Here is a 19,535-nt window from a genome sequence, read left to right as displayed (position 1 = left end):
ATTGAGTTGAGATGATTTGGAATAAAAATTAAAAGTTAAATAAAATATTTTTAAAATATTATTTTTTAATATTATTATTATTTTGATATTTAAAAAATAAAATTAATTATTATATTTATGTAAACATTTAAAAAAATTATAATAATAAAATAAAATATAATATATTTTTTCCAAACGGGATCTAAATAATATGAAGAAAAAAATATAAACTTATAAATAGTATATTGTAAAAACTAAAATCAAAAAGTAAATTTTGATAATATATAAATAGAAAACAATATAAACAAATCATGAGAGTGCTCTCATTTTTCTCTCTTTCTGCACCTCGCCCTTCACCTCAAACGTAGCACGCCACCCATCACCGCCACGGCATCGTTGGTGGTAAGTTTCTTTGCCCCTCTCGTTCTCATTCTCCTTCTCCGTCTTCCCTCTCCTTCCGTCTATTTGAAAACTTCCGCCACGTGGAAGTCTTCTACGGGGCAGGAGCCGGCATGGCCGGCAGTTACATATTTTTGTCAAGAGAAATAAAATGACGCTTCCATTGAACGTACGATTAGGAACCAAAAGATAAAAAAAATTATCATAAAACTACTCTCTTCTGTTGCCATTATAGTACTCCCGTGACTCCCACTTCTCTCTCTCTCTCTCTCTCTCTCTCATCCTCCGGCTCTCCCATTTTGGCCTCTACAGGATGAACTGGTGATTCTCTCTTTTTAAGCTCAGATCTCAGATCTCTGAGATGTATTTGTTTGCGCGATTCAATGTATCATCACCTCTATGAAAGCACAAGTTTTTTTTTTTTTTTTTTAAATTATTTTTAAGCCTAGAAATGTTTAGTTTTCACTTTAACATGGCGTTCTCTGTTGTAGAAGGTGCATCCATGTGTGCGTTTGGATCCGCAATCTCCACTTCAGTGTTTGGCATCTGATTTTGGGCATTAGTCACACCATTTTTTTCTCCTTTCGGGATTCTTTTCCTCTGTTTGAACACTAAACTTTGTTTTAAATCTGGATGTGCTTTTTTGTCCTTCTTTCTTGTAGGCTAAATTTAAGGTAGATATTTCCAAAACTATGTCTCAGATGATGGAATTTTATGGTTTTTTTGCTGAAGTTCCTCTTAGTTCACCCATATCTGTCTTTCTTTGAGTTATCTTTACTCTCGTTTTTTTGATCTTTTTTACAGACATTGCTTTGATACCAATAATATTTTCACGTAGCTTTACCTTTTCCTTTGTGTACATAATTCGGTAGAATGCTGCTTATCTTGAGCAAGACGATGTTACCAATCAGTGGAGCTAATACCTTATGCTTTTGATCTTTTCTATATTTAGCCTTTTTCAGATTCATGACAGAATGGAGGACTCAAAGGTGTTCCAAGGAGCTAAACTGTTCATCTGAAGGTTCCTAAGTTTATCAGTTAATTTTAGCGCAATGACCATTGATATGCAGCCATCTACGGCCCAAAGTGCGGGAACCAGCAGGTCTTCCTTTAGCTCTAGCAATGGGAATGAGGATACTCCTCTGCACAGCTCTACTGCCGTCTCAAATGGCGATGACTATGACAGTGATGGCTCTAATTTTGCACCACTGTAAGTGTCATGAATTCCTCTCGAGCTATTTTATGACTAATTCTGTGGTTTCTATTCATTCACAAGTAAGGTGAGAGTCATATCTTCTGGTACTATTCATTATGATTTTTCTCCTCTACTGTTAAAAAATACTTACTCAATTGCTCAAGGTATGTGGTAGTGCTGCCGGTTGTAAAGAAATTGTGCTGGAGAATCAGAAATTTTTTTCATTTTAATTTTAATATTTATTTGGAACTTGTGAACAATTTATCCTAATTAGCCTGCCAAAACTCTTCATTGATTGTTTTGGAATTAGTTCCACAGATAGGAGTATAAACAGGTCTAGTTCGGGTGAGTAGTGGGTTGAGCTTGCCAACGAGTTTCATTTTATGTTCATAAACAACTCACTTATTTTCAAGCTAGTTCATAAACAACTTACTTATTTTCAAGCTAGTTCATAAACAGCTCACCTATTCTTGGTACTACAATCTCTTATTAATTATAAAAAAAAAAAAAAAAAATTCAAGCTAGTTCGAGCTTAATCATAGGCTACTTAATTTTTATAAAATAGATTATTTATATTATATCTTATTATCTGCAAACTTTAGTGAAAAATAATTAAACTTTTGTAAATATCTGTATTTAGTTTATACATACATATATGAATGATTATATTCCTAATTATTTAAACAATCCATGTCATTTTAGAAGCATGACTTCAATATATCTTTTAAGTACTTGAGACATTCTCGTTATGATGTTATCAACAATATATAAGATAATAAATTTCCAGTCCAACAGTCACGTTGCTCCTATGTACTTCGGATATGCCTATTTACTTGGAATAAAATCTCTTATTACCTATCAAAAAAAATATATAAGATAATAAATTTGAAATCATTCGAGTTTCTACAAGCTTATAAGTGGAGTCGAGTTTTATATGAATTGAATCTTTTAATAATCAATCATAATTTTGTACTAATCAAAAGAGAATAATCAATCCTAATTTTGTATTCAAGAACTAAACTACTCATTTGATAAACGAATTGAGTTGAACTCAGGTTTTGCTGAGCTTTCCGAGTAGTCTTGTTTATTTATAGCTCTACCATGGATATCAAAACCGCCTTCAAGCTCCTGGTGGGAACTTTATTTTCAGCACACCCCTTCTTTGCCTGTATGCTATACACACATTATTATGTTAGCTTGTTGTACTTTTGTGTTGAAGTTGGTATTGATGTCCTATTCTCAATGGTCATTTTTGCTTTTATCTTCATTAACTCACTTCTTCACAAAGGTCATGTTAAATGCAATTTGCTTAGGTAAAAATTTGTCCAGCCACCACCTGCCCTTTCAAAGTGGGTTCCTTTCTACTATGATGAGGGCAGGTCACGGTTTCATATCTCCCATTGTCTACCTTATGATTGTTGGATTCCTTAATTGGTTAAAACAAACTTTTTTTTTTGTTTTTTTTTTTGGGGGGGGGGGGGGGGGGCTTATGTGCTTTGTTTGGTTATTAACTCTAGTAAACCTATATTCTTGTTTCTTGCAGTACACCAGCAACCCTCTCGATGGCAATTCCAGAAGAACTTGCTGGTGCTATTCCCTTGATTAGTAGATTCCAGGTGGGAAGATATGTCTTACAGCTATTCATGTGATATGATCTACGCAAAAAAGGAAAAAAATTTTATTGAATTTTCTTGAAATCATATTTTCTTAAAAAAATGCAACGCTTGACTTGCTTTCATTAAAAAAATTATATGCTATATATAGTTGGAATTTTTTTTTTTCCAGTTCAAATTAGAAAACTATTTGCAACCAATTCAAATTTTCTTTCTACGTTCATAAAAGAGGATGTAACAGTAAAACCACCCACTCATATATCTTTCATTTCAACCAACCTACTATCCCACATTAACAAAATACCACCCCAGGTTCCTCTTGAACAACACTAATCTACATGATAGTCGCTCTATAGAGTGTGAGCAATACCATAGGACATTTGTTTCAACTCAGCTTCCTGAAGGTAAATGATATCGGCTTTTTAATCTCTCAACGACTTGCTAGAATGAAGGCCCTATCCTCTTCAGTGAACCTTCTAAAGATGCCTGTAAAAACCTCACTGCACCGCAATAAAAATCAGCATTCTCCAAAGCCTCCATAACAATAACAAATAGAAAGGTGGATAAGAGATTCCCTTATCATAAACCCCACATACTACTTTCAACATTATTGAAAATCGTACGGAAGAGATGCACTGTGCGAACCAACCACATCATTGCCCCCCAAAAATCTAGTAGATTAAAAATTCTCAATTTGCATAATTATAAGGCCTCGTTTGGTTACATAGATGAGATGAGATAAAAGTTGAAATTTGAATAAAATATTATTAGAATATAATTTTTTAATATTATTTTTGTTCTGAAATTCAAAAAAGTTGAATTGTTTATTATATTTTGTGTGAGAATTTGGGAAAGTTGTAATGATTATATGATATGAGATGAAATGGTTTGAACCGTGTAACCAAACCAGGCCTAAGCCTTATCAATGTCCAACTTACATGACACTCTCGCCTCTTATGATCTCAATCTAGTAATGATGCATTAATTGGCAATAAGAACCAAATCAAGAATTTCTCCTCCATTAACAAAAGCATTTAGCAAATTGGTAATGATCTTTGACAACACTGATTTCATTCTAATTGCTAGAACTTTGGCCAGGCAATGATCCTTAATATCAGCTACTCTAGGGTTATTTGGGGTTAAATCAATGAATATAGCATTGATGCTCTTCTCGAATATTCCTTTATAATAAAACTTATGGAGCATATTTATAACATCTTCCTTCACAATATCCTTCAAAAAGGGCCAAGGGATAAATTTGATGCCTTGGCACCCACCATAAGGGCTCTCACCACTTGCCACATTTCTCTCTCCTCAAAGAATCTTTCTAACCATTGAGCCTTAGTCTCCTCCAGGAAAGTAAATGAACATCCATCCAACTTCAGCCTTCAAGTGGATTTTTTCATGTACTAGTTCTAATAAAACTCCACAATGTGATTACTAACCTTGAAAGATCATAAGAAGCTTTACCATAAAAAACTAAGTAGTCAATGGAATTATTCCTTCTATGTGAATTAACCACCTGATGAAAGACTTCACACATTTATTGCCCTCTTGAAGCTGAATTCCCTTGATTATTGTCTCTATCATATTTTCTCCACAGGTGTTGTCCTTTCCAAGTGATGTCTTCCTTAATTTCTTTTCATCATTCAAGGATCTATTTCTTTAGTCACATCATTGCTCTTTAAATCTTTCCTATATTACCAATCACTCATTCCAAACTCATAAATCAGCTTTCAAAGCTTTTAGTTTACGTTCCAAGATATATATATTTTTTATAGGCAATAAAGAAGTTTTATTCATAAGAAAAGAAGGCATAGCCCAAGTATGCAAGATGTATACATGAGAAGTACCAAATTGGAGTTTACAACTGAAAATATCATGGACATTTAGCTTATTAAAATCCCCCGTCCATAAGAACAAGGTTTTAAAAAAGAAAACTTTAAGCTCATTCATTGTCCTCTCGCGATCCTTGAAGCTTCTATCATTTCTCTCATGCCAAATGCACCAACACATACATATAGGGGACACCTTTTAGATTGCTACCACTTGAGGATTGCCTTGGAGGCCTCTCCAACTTGCTAGAAAGCCCACCAGCCTACGAGGCATGACCAATGATATTCTTATTCCTACAAAAGAAAAAAAAAATCATCCCACATTGTCCTGGCCACCTCATAATGTAGAAACATGGTGTGGGGTTATGGAAGCATATAAGAAAAGGTTGGGGGGTATTCTCTAGCAACACTAGGCTAGGTATGGAGAATGGCCAGAGAATCAGCTTTTGGAATGATGTATGGGTGGGTGATACAGCTCTTAAGGCAGCTTACCTTGCTATTTTCAGCATTGCAAGGGAAAAAGATGCGAATGTGGTAGACTTGTGGGGTACTACACATGATGCTCAAGTGTGGAACATAAATCTCACTAGGGAGGCTCATGGCTGGGAAGTGAGCATGCTGGTGGAGTTTTTTAACCTACTTCATAACATCTCACCTAATGCTTTAATTGAAGATAAGCTGGTTTGGTGTCCATCTCGGAAATGAAAATTCTCGGTAGGTTCTTATTATGAGACTCTTGCAGCCCCACCTTTGCCTAACTTTCTGTGGAAGAGCATATGGAGGAATCAAGAACCTCCTAAGGCGGCATTCTTTGTCTGGACAGCAGCCCTCGGGAAGATCCTAACCCTTGATAATTTAAGAATATGCGGTCTTATAATAATGGATTGGTGCTGTATGTGCAAAAAGAGTGGGGAAACAGTAGATCATCTTCTCCTACATTGTGATTTTGCTAGGGACACTTGGAATCATTTCTTTAGTAGGATGGGGTTAGCATGGACAATACTGGGAAGGGTAGCTGAATTATTGGCAAGTTGGAGAGGGATTTCAAGGACAGCATAGATTTTAGCACTATGGAAAATGGCCCCCATTTGTATCTTATGGTGCATCTGGAGTGAATGAAACAACAGGCTTTTTGAGGACTAGGAAAGATCTATAGAAGAATTTAGGGGTTTCATATGGAAGACTTTATTTTTGTGGGCCATGGCTTTAGAGTTCTATGGCCTCAGCTTCCATGATTTCCTTGTAACTTTTTCTAGCTCTTAAAGCGGTGTATTCACATGTATACTCCCAGTGTACCTGGCTTACGCCTTCTTTACATCAATAAAATTTAATATTACTTATAAAAAAAAAAACAATGTAGAATCAGGTGATCTATTGATTTCCCATTCTTCTTACATATCCAACACCATTACAAGATGTTTCCTCAAGTTGTCTATAGTAAGAATCTTGCCTAAGGAGGCTGTCCGAACGAAAAATGTTGCTTTCAAAGGAGCTTTCGTCTTCCATGTATTCCTCCAAGGAAAAGTGTTCATTTCGTGACTAGTTAGAAATTCGTAGAAACATCTGATTGTGCATCTACCTTTCTAGGTGGGGCTCTAGTTGATCTTGTCTATGGTTCCTTCAGTCACTCTTACGGAATACAATAAAGCAAAGAACTCGGTGATAACCTCCAACTCCCAATCTTGTGCTATCCCGAATGAAATCTACATTGCATTGAGGGGAGCCACTAGAGAAGACTAAGAGATCAGCTACCGAGGCATCCTTCACCCATACAAGCTTGAAGATGGCAAGGAATGTGTCTTTTAGGCTTTGTTCATTGCACCATGTGTGATGCCAAAACCTGACTCGAGAACTGTCACCCATCTCAAAAATCTCTCATCCTTTTTCTAATGTGTTTCCACAAATGCACCGTATGGTTCGCGTACCTCATTCAAGCACCTTTCTTCCCAAGCTTCCTTGAACTTCGAATCTATAATTGTCTTCCATGGGCCCCCCTTTCTTTTTGGTACCGCCACAACCATGTATCCAAAAGAGCTGGTTGAACTTCATCAAGTTACTAATCCTTAATCCACCTCCAGATGAAATTTGAACTCGCCCCCCATGCCAAAAAAGCCTTCTCGCAAGGTCATAATTGGGACCATACACTGGGAAGGTCCATTCAAGTCATCCTTTATTAATACCCTTAATAATAGATTGTGATCCAAAATAGTGCAACTTTTTCTATCTATAGTTCCCAATAATTTTTATTGCCTTTTACTTTTCGTTAGTTAGGTAGATATATTGTATTCTTCTTGTGTACTGAGCATTTCATATTGATAAAATCAGCCTCCATGTAAAAAAAAAATATTTCCTCTCATTGTAAGCGAATAACTTCAATCCATATTAAGCATAGCTTTCCTTGCTTTTGTTCTATGCAAGTTGGTAGTAATGCTCCTTTGTCATTTGCTCTTCATAGGTGGAAGGCTTTCTAAGGTTGATGCAGAAACAGATTCAGTCTGCCGGAAAACGTGGTTTTTTTTCGAAAAGATCTGTAGGCTCTCAAGTTCGGGAAAGATACACGTTTGAAGATATGCTCTGTTTCCAAAAGGTGATGGCAATATGGCATGCTGTGTCTAATGACACCACAGTCTGTTTTATCATTGAAGATATAAACAAACTATTTTTTTACAGGATCCTATACCAACTTCGCTTCTTAAAATTAACAGTGACCTAGTAAGCAGAGCAACAAAACTGTTCCAAATAATTTTGAAGTACATGGGTATTGATTCATCTGATCGAGTTACTCTGGCAAACATAGACGAACGGATTGAGCTTGTTGGAAAATTATACAAGCATACTTTGAAGCGTTCAGAGCTGCGAGATGAACTTCTCATTCAGATTTCAAAACAAACAAGAAATTGTCCTGATAGGTATTCCTCTCATGTGATACCTTATATTTTATAAATCAGTATCATTTGGGCCTGTAGTCTTTAGCATTGTGACATAAGCAAAATGTCCACATCTCCACATTCATAACAGTACAGTATCTCCTCTGTTCCACCTTTTCTGAAGCAAAGTCTCCAAGTTATGACTGGCCTTTCATATCGGAACTGCTATGATTCCTACTCTTAATACCGTTATCATACCTGATCTTATTATTACAGGCATTACTTGGTAAAAGCATGGGAGTTGATGTATTTATGTGCATCCTCTATGCCTCCTAGTAAGGACATTGGTGGATACCTATCAGAGTATGTCCATAATGTAGCCCATGGCATGAGTGTGGATTCTGAGGTTCGTGGGCTTGCATTAAATACACTAAATGCTCTGAAGCATGCGGTGAAGGCTGGTCCCAGGCATACAATACCAGGGCGTGAGGAGATTGAGGCTCTCTTAACCGGTCGAAAACTCACGACTATAGTATTTTTCTTAGATGAAACTTTTGAAGAAATCACTTATGACATGGCAACCACAGTGGCTGATGCTGTTGAGGTGTTTTTTTTTTTAAGTACTTTGTGTTTTTATTTAATATGCTTTTTTTAGCCTTCTCTAGTTTTCCGTGTGTTTGAACATATTTATCGATCTGCATATCTACTAATAAAAGAGTTTTATTTTGAAGCCTTCAAAGATGCATTATTTTAAATCTTCATTAAGATCTGAAGCACTTTGTATCAACTGAACTCATTTATATCCATTTCAGGAGCTTGCAGGAATAATTAAATTGTCAGCATACTCTAGCTTTAGTCTGTTTGAATGCCGTAAAGTTGTTACTGGTTCTAAATCACCTGAGCCTGGAAATGGTATCTTATTCTACCTGCTTCCTGATTGTTTCCTTAAGTAAGATGTATGGAAATAGTAATCTATGCAGGACATTTTTTGTCACACAGAGGAGTATATTGGGTTAGATGATAACAAATATATTGGGGATCTGCTGGCGGAATTCAAGGCATCGAAGGATCGAAGTAAGGGAGAAATTTTGCACTGCAAACTAACGTTAAAAAAAAAGCTATTTCGTGAGTCAGATGAAGCTATAACAGATCCCATGTTTCTGCAGTTGTCCTACGTTCAAGTATGTAACTTCTTATTTAAAAAACTAGTGATGCTCATTTCAAAGTATTACAGCTTTGCTTTCTCAACTGTGGAAGTATTTCTTTCTCTTGTGAGCAGAAAGTGATTCTTTCATAGATGGAGGCATCTCTGAAGTACCTACCTAGCAGTTTCCTTGTTAACCTTTTATCTCCTTTGTTTTTGTTGATACCCAGTTATAGTGTTTTTTGATACCTAGTTGTATTGTTACAGTTGCAACATGATTATATATTAGGCAATTATCCTGTTGGAAGGGATGATGCTGCCCAGTTGTCTGCATTGCAGATCTTGGTCGAGATTGGATTTGTTGATAGACCTGAATCATGCGTGTGAGTGTTTTGTTACTTTGGCTTACTTCATCGTATTCATGCCTCTTTTTTTTTTTCGTGTCACATGTTAATTTGAAGGTATTCTACTTGCTTTCATCTTCTCGTTGATTGGAAACATAGGGGAGTTCCTTTTTGTTTTATTTTAATTATATTCAGACATCCAATTGTTTAATAACCTAACAATTTTTAATTCTAATTTTCAGTGATTGGAATTCACTTTTGGAACGATTCCTACCTAGACAAATTGCAATAACACGAGCAAAGCGGGAATGGGAATTAGATATTCTTTCTCGTTATTGTTCTATGGTAAGAACTAGAATTTTGAAGTTCCTTGTGCATCCACAACTAACTGGCGGCAAAGGAGATTAGTGTTCTAAGTCCATTTGTATTTTTTTCCTAGAATTCATTTTAATTTAACTATAGAACACTTTCAACTCTCATGTATAAGTTTCTTATAATATACTAAAAAAAATATTTTCTGATGATGTTCTTTTAGCTCTTTAGACCTCTAAACTGTTTTTCTATGACAATTGTACTTAAACTTATCTTGTTTGCTTCCCTCAGTGTATCATCTGCTGTTTTAAACTAAATTGACAATATTTTCACTTATTGAAAAGATGACTATTTGTGGCCTACTAAGCTTTTCCCCCTATTTTGGTTGTCTAACCGTTTTCTCATGCATGCATGGTTATCTGTCTTCCACTTATAGGCCAATCTTTACTTAGGACATCACTACATGTTTAACTGATGGGAAAAAGTTGAAAAATAAAATCTGATTTGTTTTTTGCTAGGAACATTTGACAAAAGATGATGCAAGACAACAGTTTCTGCGGATATTGAGATCACTTCCTTATGGGAATTCAGTTTTCTTTAGTGTTCGCAAGATTGATGATCCTATTGGACTCCTGCCAGGACGGATAATTTTGGGCATTAACAAGAGGGGGGTAAGACTTCAAATTATATTTTCACGAAGTACATAATTTCTTTCCATACTTTGATAAGCCAATTGCCCTACATTTATTCGTTTTCTCATTTCCCGGTAGGTTCATTTTTTCCGTCCAGTTCCAAAGGAGTATCTACATTCAGCTGAATTGCGAGACATAATGCAATTTGGTAGTAGCAACACTGCTGTCTTCTTTAAGATGAGAGTTGCTGGTGTGCTTCACATATTTCAATTTGATACCAAGCAGGTTTGATCACCTCTCTAATTTATTTAACCTCTGAACTATTTCATGAATTCATGCCTAAGTAGTTATTTCTCCTTTATTGTAGGGAGAAGAAATTTGTGTTGCTCTTCAGACACATATAAATGATGTCATGTTGCGTCGTTACTCTAAGGCTCGGTCCAGTGCTGGCAGTTCAATAAATGGAGACCTTACTAACAATTTTAGGCCTCCTAGCATGGAAGTGTATGAGAAACGTGTTCAGGATTTGTCTAAAGCTCTTGAAGAATCTCAAACCCAGGCTGATCAAGTAAGACTTGTTGCAATTCTAACAGATTGGAATTGGAAAACTTGGTAGTGAACAACTTATTCCAAACCTCTCTTCTTTTTTTTTTTTTTTTTTTTTTTGGGGGGGGGGGGTGTGTTATAAGTGGACCTGCAGTGGCTGCGTTGGTTTTACATAGATACGAATAAACCTGTCAATCTAGTGAAATTTACATACTTGCTCAATTAAAGCACCACCAAGGTCCCATGGTTGAGCTTATAGGTAAAGCTTCACTGACTAAATTTAGCCTAAAGCAACCTCAGGTGAGGTAATCACAAACACTGGGGCTTGTTTGGGAAACTCATCTCATCTCATAATTTCTCATAATTTTTTTCCCAAACATCACTCAAATACAGACACTTCAATTTCAAATCTTCAACCTTTTCATAGATCATTACGACTTTCCCAAACTTCCAAACAAAATACAAAAAATAATATAATTTTTCCAAATTTCAAAACAAAAATAATATTAAAAAATTATATCCTAACAATATTTAATCTTTATAATATTTCTATTCAATTTTTTCTCTCCTTTCCCAAAATCCAATAAAATATCTTAACTTAAACTGTTTTACTACTATTTCATAGAATCCTCATCTCATTCCCCAAGCATCCGCTAAATCTTTCATGATTGTTTGGATCCTTCCACTCTTCCAAAGACTGAGAAATGTACTGGATACTCATATTGCAAAGTTGATCCTAGGTTTGGAACATGAGGGTCATTTCTTTCAAGCTATCTAAGCTTCCTAATTGTACACTATTAATGGCCTTCTAAAAATCATCTAGGTCCTCATGTAAGTGGGGCTTCAGTTGATGGTAAGAGCTGGTTCATGTGTAGTAGAAGAAATCTTCTTTTGCTTATATACTATTATAGAAGTTTTGATGTATCTCCCTCATGGAATTACATCTGGTATTGAAGTTAAGCTTGTTATTTTAGTTTTTACAAGAACTGCGTGAAAAACAAAAGCAAGATGTGAAAATGCAAGAAGAACTAGAGGAAATGAAAGACTCCTTGAGATCTGAGAAACAAAACCTTGCAAAAGTTACATGCGATCGTGACAGACTTAGATCATGGTGTGATGAAAAGGATAAGGCTCTTCAGGTTAGTATGATCAACATTGTGGAATTGGCATTATTTATTTGAGCTTGCATTAATTTTGAAATCTATTAGGCTGCACTGCTGGAGAAAAGGAGCCTGGAATCGAGGTTGGCCAAGTTGGGGAATCTTATGATAGAGAACAATACCAAAAAAGATATGACTGGAGCTGATACCCAGGTAAATTTTGCGGAAATGAATTCTTGGTGTCAATAGGAATATATCTGTTAATTAATTCATATGATTATAATAATCTCTTTCAACAATAATGGGTTTTTATGTGATGGACGAATAACTTTTGTATTTTGAACACTTTAACACAGTTGTTACAAAAACTCCAAGATGAGTTAAATCTTCGTAATGAGGAGTTTCATGCAGCTGAAGACATTATGAAGAAGCTGGTTAGTGAAAGATTATCACTGGAACAAAGGATGTCTGAACTTGAAAAGAAGAAAGCTGATGAGGTAGCACTGTTAATACTTGAATTTGGTTTTAGACACCTCTATCATTTTCACAAGGTTAGGAATTGTATCCATAGTAATTATTGAAATGCAGATAGATTTACTTGAGAAAAACTTTGATCAAGAACGTAAAGCCTTGAAGTTTCAAATTCTTGAACTTGAAAAGAAGCTTGAAGGGGTGACACAAGAATTAGCTATTGCTGAGTCAACTCTTACAGTCAGGAATGCTGATCTAGCTTCATCACAAAATAATCTAAAGGAATTAGAGGAATTGAGAGAAATGAAAGAGGTATGATACTTCTGATCTTATGTAATTCGTTGAACTTCAATACCTACTTCAATTGCATCAAAAAACTTCAGGCCTTGATGTAAACGTCTTTCCAGTTTGGTTGATATGGCTGCATTCTGTATTTTCCTAAAGACCCATAGTGAGTAAATCTTACTCATTAATTTCCACTTGCATTTAGGATATCGATAGAAAGAATGAGCAAACTGCTGCCATTTTGAAGATGCAAGGGGCCCAACTTGCAGAGTTGGAAGTGCTCTATAAGGAAGAACAAGTTTTAAGGAAGCGTTATTTTAATACCATTGAAGGTTGGCATTTTCTAATTACTTCAATGGGGTGCTTTTTTTGGCCTTTGTTTGTGTAATCTTGAAAAGTCTTTATCACTGCAATAACAAAATATTATCTCTTGGATACATTTCAGATATGAAAGGCAAGATCAGAGTTTTTTGTCGATTGAGACCTCTTAATGAGAAAGAGATTGCGGAAAAAGAAAGAGATTTACTTACAAGTCTAGACGAGTTTACGGTTGAACATCCATGGAAAGATGATAAACTCAAGCAGCATATGTATGATCGTGTGTTTGATGGCAGTGCTACTCAAGAAGATGTGTTTGAGGATACAAGGGCAAGTTTGACTAATTTAAATATATTATCAACTTATGGGATCTTATTTTTTCTCTATAGTGAGTGTGTTTGTGCATGTACTGTAATTTTCAATTCATAATTTCATTTGCTTTTATTGTTTTAATGCAGTATCTGGTGCAGTCTGCTGTGGATGGCTATAACGTGTGCATATTTGCTTATGGTCAAACTGGATCTGGAAAGACATTTACAGTATATGGATCTGAAAGCAATCCTGGACTTACCCCCCGAGCTACTGCAGAGTTATTTAAAATCATAAATCGAGATGACAAAAAATTCTCATTTTCATTGAAGGTGCAATTGTTGTAACAAATTGAATTATTTTTTCTGAAAATTTCATCATTTTAATGGTCGATAGATCTTCAATTCACTTTATATACAAGCTTGAAGGTTACAACCCTCGACAAAATAAAGTTGTAGCTATTGCTCAATATTTCTCATTTGCACGATTATGTGTCTAATTAGTTGTTCATCTATATATATATATATATATATTTATAATTGTTCGTCTATATGATTTGTATTTATTGTTGTAGAATTGACATCAATCTGTATTGATGCAGGCATATATGGTGGAGTTATACCAAGACACACTTGTAGATCTTCTATTATCAAAAAATGCTAAACGCTTAAAATTGGATATTAAGAAAGATTTGAAGGTATGATGTTATCCAGTTTCCCTTGTAATTTATATTTTCTTTGAGAAATATTATAAAGAGTTTCAATCTATTAGATGGTAAATGAATGCTGTTCTTTATAGTTGATCATATAAATCATAGTATTCCCCTTTGAAAGCTGCTCTTGATGTTAAGACTGTGATGTCAGGGCATGGTATCTGTAGAAAATGTAACCGTTGTATCAATTTCAACATTTGAGGAATTGAAGAGCATTATTCGAAGAGGATCTGAGCAACGACATACATCCGGAACTCAAATGAATGAAGTCAGTTCAAGATCTCATCTAATACTTTCAATTTTTATTGAAAGTACCAATCTTCAAACTCAATCTGTTGCAAGGGGAAAGGTATCATCATTATCAGTCATAGTGTTTATATGTTTGAACATACAATGATATATAGTTCATGTAGGCTTGAAGCCTAGTTGGGAAAGAGAGGAGGAGGGGGGGTTGGGGTTTTTTGTCTTCAGGGCAAACACTATGATGCAAACGAAAAAAATGTAAAGATTTGTAGTACTTCTCCAGAAATGGCCCCCCAAGAATCCATAAAGCCATCCAAGAAAAACTCTGGTTCCTTTAGAATATGTTTCTCATACTTGGGTTTATGCACTTTGGACATGGACAATGTATACATTATTTTGTCTTGCTCTTTTTATCCTGCAATGCAAAGAAGGATAAATTTAAGTGTGATGATGCTAGAGATTAGGATTGAGGCCTTGTCTTGGTTGCTGCCTCGTTTGGTTACACAGTTTAGATGAGATGAGATGAAATGTTTTATTGAAAGTTAAATAAAATATTGTTATAATATAATTTTTTAATATTAGTTTTGTTTTGAGATTTGAAAAAGTTGTAATGATGAGATGATATGAGATAGTCTAGGTTTGGTTAAACAAATGAGGCCTTTGGCCCGGTTTGGATAGTGAGTTGAGTTCAGATGAGTTCAAATGAAAGTTGAATAAAATATTATTAAAATATTATTTTTTAATATTATTATTATTATTTCGGGATTTGCAAAAGTTGAATTGTTTATTTTATTTTGTATGAGAATTTGAAAAATCTGTAATAATTAAGATGAGATGAGATGAGAGTTTTCTGAAAGTAAACCAGGCTAATGTCTTTTATGGTTATATGTGACCATCGTATGATTTCATTTGCAGCTAAGTTTTGTGGATCTTGCTGGTTCAGAAAGAGTGAAAAAGTCGGGGTCTTCCGGTAGTCAACTCAAGGAAGCTCAAAGCATCAATAAATCACTTTCAGCACTCGCTGATGTTATTAGTGCATTATCTTCTGGTGGTCAACACATACCTTACAGGAATCACAAGCTAACCATGTTAATGAGTGATTCACTTGGTGGTAATGCCAAAACACTCATGTTCGTAAATGTATCACCATCTGAATCAAACTTGGATGAGACGTACAATTCTCTAATGTATGTTATCTCTCTACTGTTCACAACTTCACGTCTCTAATTTTCTTTTGGTGTGACTTGCTTCCTCTCCTCACTAACTTATCCTTAGCAATACGTCCATAAGTTATAAAGCTTGATTGTTATTGAATCATTGATAAGCAATAATGGAATGAGAACATGAATTCTTACCATTAATATGAATTTATGTTTCTGTTCTTTTTTAAAACTCAACATTACGTATTGCTGATTTTGCAATTTTAAGTTGCTGAGCATTGTAGTTTCATTCCAACTTGGTGGCATATTGATGTAGGACGTTGTTGGCTATGAATTATTTTCATACCTAGTGCCTTGACTAATTATTCTGTTCTTTTCCTTTTCACGGTATACAAGTGTTTGTTCTTATCATGCTTGCCTCTGCTTATTCAGGTATGCATCTAGAGTTCGATCGATTGTGAATGATCCAAGCAAGAATATTTCGTCAAAAGAGGTAGCTCGATTGAAAAAGTTGGTCGCTTATTGGAAGGAGCAAGCAGGTAGGATGGGGGATGGTGATGAACTTGAAGAAATTCAAGAAGAACGGCCAACAAAAGACAGGACAGATGGTCGTCATTCCATGTAATGCTTCTATCATACAAGTTGTGTGAATCATTTTCTTGTGAAAAATAGCTTAGGCAAGTTGCCACGCTAGGTTTTGGGCAGGTAAGCTAGGGCTTTGGCAAGGTTGAAAGACTACCTTGGTAGTTACATTATGTTGTCGATCCATGTTTATCTTGCGCCAACAATGTACTAAAGCTGGAGGTGCTGTAGTTAGTTTAGCAGGATTTAAGTTGTATAGCCTAATGTATATTTATCATTTGTATCTTAGAACGACTGCGATTCATAAGAACTTCAAACTACAAATGGTAGGCGCAACGAGTAAGTAGCAACTTTTAGAAGCATTAAATTCATCACAAATATGTAACTTTAACAATTCACGAAGAGGAGACATTGTCAACAAGCTTAGATCAAGCTCATTTACACAAGCAATCGCCTTTGGTGCATGGGTTGCGAGTAAAGATGAGATATTGTATCACTAGATACTTGTCCAATAGGGTTGTATAACACAAAGCTACGTTGCCTTAGTGGGAAAGCCTCACAGTTCATACAACTTGTAGTTAACCAAATGCAAGACATTGTGTGCTTCATATGTGCTTATTTAACCAAATGTGAAATTTAGTGGATGGTATTTTTAGTCACTTTTTGAGTCAAATTTATTTTTAATGTCAATTTTTTTTTTCTTTGACTATGTCTTAAGGTGGATGTTGTAATTATTGTTACTCCATGTTGTCTATGGTCATGATTGATATGATCTAAAAAAGAATGGTTGGAAAATTGATTTGACCAAAAATTGAGTAACATTAGAGCGAATAAAGACTACTCAATTATGCTATTTGGTTGTGTTTGCTGACATCAAAGTATAATGCTACACGGTGGTAAAGAGACAAAGTTGGTGAACGTATTGTGATATTAGAGGTAGTCAAAGTATAGTTATGAGTTTTTTAACTGGAGGGATAAAAATAAAAATGCTTGATCTGATATACTTAAATGAGTACGGGGCATGACAAGACATTTAGGTTTAATACCATGCTGGTCTTCTCTATAAGATGTTTGATATAAAGCACAACCTATGTTTTTGCATGAACAAAATTGAAAACACAGAGAGACCAGACATGAGGATGGTCCAATTACCCGTCACATCCGCAACCTCACATAAGTACTATACTAATTTATAAATAAACATTTTCCTAACGATAGGCTTGGAGGATGATGCCATAACTATATTCGATATTTTTGTAGTAGATCTGGTATTTTTATGGTTAGACCGCCAAGGACGACGAAGCTAGAATTTATGTAGAGGGGGCAAAGGATATATAAACATTTTTATATAACAAAATTAAAAGATTATTTAAAAGCGTGTATAAGTATATATGAAGTTTTAAATTTAAATGTAAAATAAAAAAATAAAAGCATTTAATATGCCTATTGATCTCAATATTTTTTAAACAAATAAAGATCATTAATTATCACATTTCTTCTCAATATGGACTAGCAAATAATTTATAGGAAAGTTTTCATTTATTTTGTTTTGAAATCTTATCTCAACAATATTAAAAGTTGGAAATTTTCATTTAATTTATTTTTATTTGAAAAAATATTCTTAATAATGTTTATGATTTAAAGTTTTTGGCTTGTCCATATTATTCGACTTAGGTTTTCAACATAAAAGGTAAAGAAAATGATCCATAAAAAGTCATATTATGAAATTATGATGAGTAATGATAGGTATAAGCTTTTAAAATAAACAAGCCTAGGACTGTTCATCCAGATTCCGAACCGGGTACTCGGGTGTACCTGGCCTGGAACCCAAGTTTCAAACCCAGGCAAAAACTCGACCTAGGTACACCTGGTTTATGACCCGGTCTAGAACCGAGTGACTCCGAATTTTTTAAAATCTAAAAAATCCGGATTCCAGGTTCTACTCGTTTTTTTTCTTTTAAATAACAAAAACTTATGTTATGAAGTTTCTTTTAAGAAACATTTTGTTTTTATCTTAAAGCGTATATTCTATTACAAATTTTTCAAGAAAAAATGTTGAAAATCACATTCTTTTTTATACAAAACTAATTATTATTTTTAACTAAATGCATCTAAAAATAAAGAAATTTAATATCTATCATGTAAATGCATGCCAAGAAAAAAATTGCAATCAGTACATATTATATTATTTGGTATTTATACATTACATTAAGAAACATAATTACAAAATATGAAATTACATATAAAAAATGGATTACATAGAGCCACCAATAAATGTTACATAATATGTTTGCTTCATGCAATGAATGCATTTCTCCACAGCCATTGTTGGTCCAAGCTTATCTATAAGATGTATTCAATAATGTTCTTGACCTGCTAAATAATATCATAGTTTCCTATAAAACATGCAATCATAAGAAACAGAAAAAAGATTTATATGAGATCCAAACTAGTTATTTCTCACCATTTAGAAAACATTTTCCATTATAAACAAAAGATTGGGATCCATACATAATTCATGAAACAACTCCTCATATACGAGCACTTTGAATTGAGTATTTCTCACCAATAGTCTCCTAGCACCCTTGTAATTAATAAAAAGTAACATAAATTTTAGTCAAGCCAAGAACAATCAACTTATTTGAGTTGAGTTTGATCAATCAATTTCTCCAAGCGTCCGGTATTACCTTTAAATGACTATCTTTGGTATGAAATATTATGCATTTAAGCAAACAGAACAAATGGTAGGACAAGATTCTTTTTTTCATGCATTTGCCCCTTCCGTCCTGTTTGGAGTTAGTTCATTGAAAGAATATGTTAAAAGGATCATCATAAAAAAGGAAAAAGACAATCCTAGAAGAACTAAAGAGACAAAACAAAGTCAAATGGATAAAACATGATCAAAATGATTGAAATGGTAAATAATGCACAATGTTCTTTCTAGTTTGAAAGAGCAGCTGTTCTATTTTCTAACCTTCGGTTGCTGAGTGAACTCTAATATATATATGCCTGTATTAAACCGACAGCTATATATCTCCACCCGATTAAGACTTGCCCTACTCTTCCCCCCTCTAAGGAAAAGATGATCTGTCCAGCATTAAGCCATAAAAGCGGACGCATCCATTAATATTATCAATGTCTGTGAACAGTTAATTACGAAATAACCACATTTTCTAACAACATTCACTAGAACAAGATTCCATTAGTATTAACATTACTTGTCAACTTTCAGAAGTCTAGGAGGGCAAAGGGTTTACAAGAGTCAAAGAGCTCAGAGATCATGAAGGCATTACAAAGCAAAAAGAAATAGCCAAATTTTCCTTTCGCTGGCATTATAATCTCCTGACCTATTAAACTTTCTGAGATTGCATAGCCAGATGAAGACAATGAAGTCTTGTTTTCTCATAATTAATATACTTTCTTTCTTAAAAGTTTTGGGGCAGGTTTCTTTCTAGTTCTCTCAGAAGCACATCTACCAGTGTTCTCAAC

The 19,535-nt window shown here is 34.6% G+C and overlaps 1 protein-coding gene and 1 long non-coding RNA gene across 3 annotated transcripts; one reads left to right on the top strand and one right to left on the bottom strand.

Annotated features, from left to right (window-relative positions):
- The first annotated feature begins 292 nt into the window (after positions 1-292).
- LOC122318592 (kinesin-like protein KIN-14E) lies at positions 293-16,496 on the top strand. 2 transcript variants are annotated; one of them, XM_043136107.1, is made up of 24 exons: positions 293-381; positions 1,331-1,588; positions 3,117-3,189; positions 7,477-7,608; positions 7,692-7,930; positions 8,165-8,492; positions 8,701-8,800; positions 8,888-9,069; positions 9,300-9,415; positions 9,619-9,721; positions 10,207-10,359; positions 10,459-10,605; positions 10,688-10,888; positions 11,841-12,005; positions 12,075-12,179; positions 12,323-12,463; positions 12,555-12,749; positions 12,928-13,054; positions 13,168-13,370; positions 13,499-13,681; positions 13,951-14,046; positions 14,213-14,410; positions 15,220-15,491; positions 15,897-16,496. In XM_043136107.1, exons 2-24 carry the CDS (start codon positions 1,431-1,433, stop codon positions 16,087-16,089), a joined length of 3,810 nt encoding a protein of 1,269 aa, XP_042992041.1. In that variant the 5' UTR covers positions 293-381; positions 1,331-1,430; the 3' UTR covers positions 16,090-16,496. The 2 variants fall into 2 exon arrangements, with proteins under 2 accessions (XP_042992041.1, XP_042992040.1); XM_043136106.1 differs by lacking the exon at positions 293-381 and adding an exon at positions 543-699.
- A 1,714-nt stretch (positions 16,497-18,210) lies between these two features.
- LOC122274134 lies at positions 18,211-18,637 on the bottom strand. The gene is made up of 2 exons (XR_006228230.1): positions 18,558-18,637; positions 18,211-18,442 (listed from the first exon to the last, which is right to left on the bottom strand). It is a non-coding gene; the product is annotated as an uncharacterized LOC122274134 (long non-coding RNA).
- Positions 18,638-19,535: the final 898 nt, after the last annotated feature.

The sequence above is a fragment of the Carya illinoinensis genome, chromosome 8, assembly GCF_018687715.1.
Source record: "Carya illinoinensis cultivar Pawnee chromosome 8, C.illinoinensisPawnee_v1, whole genome shotgun sequence".
Lineage (NCBI taxonomy): Eukaryota > Viridiplantae > Streptophyta > Magnoliopsida > Fagales > Juglandaceae > Carya > Carya illinoinensis.
This window is presented reverse-complemented; position numbering and strand designations above follow the sequence as displayed.

What these genes read in the sequence shown, in the direction of transcription:
- LOC122318592 (XM_043136107.1), top strand. Translation starts at nt 1,431, where the DNA reads ATGACCATTGATATGCAGCCATCTACGGCCCAAAGTGCGGGAACCAGC. An exon ending in ACAAGAAATTGTCCTGATAG is followed by an intron (nt 7,931 to 8,164) that starts GTATTCCTCTCA and finishes TTATTATTACAG; the next exon opens with GCATTACTTGGTAAAAGCAT. An exon ending in GATAGACCTGAATCATGCGT is followed by an intron (nt 9,416 to 9,618) that starts GTGAGTGTTTTG and finishes TCTAATTTTCAG; the next exon opens with TGATTGGAATTCACTTTTGG.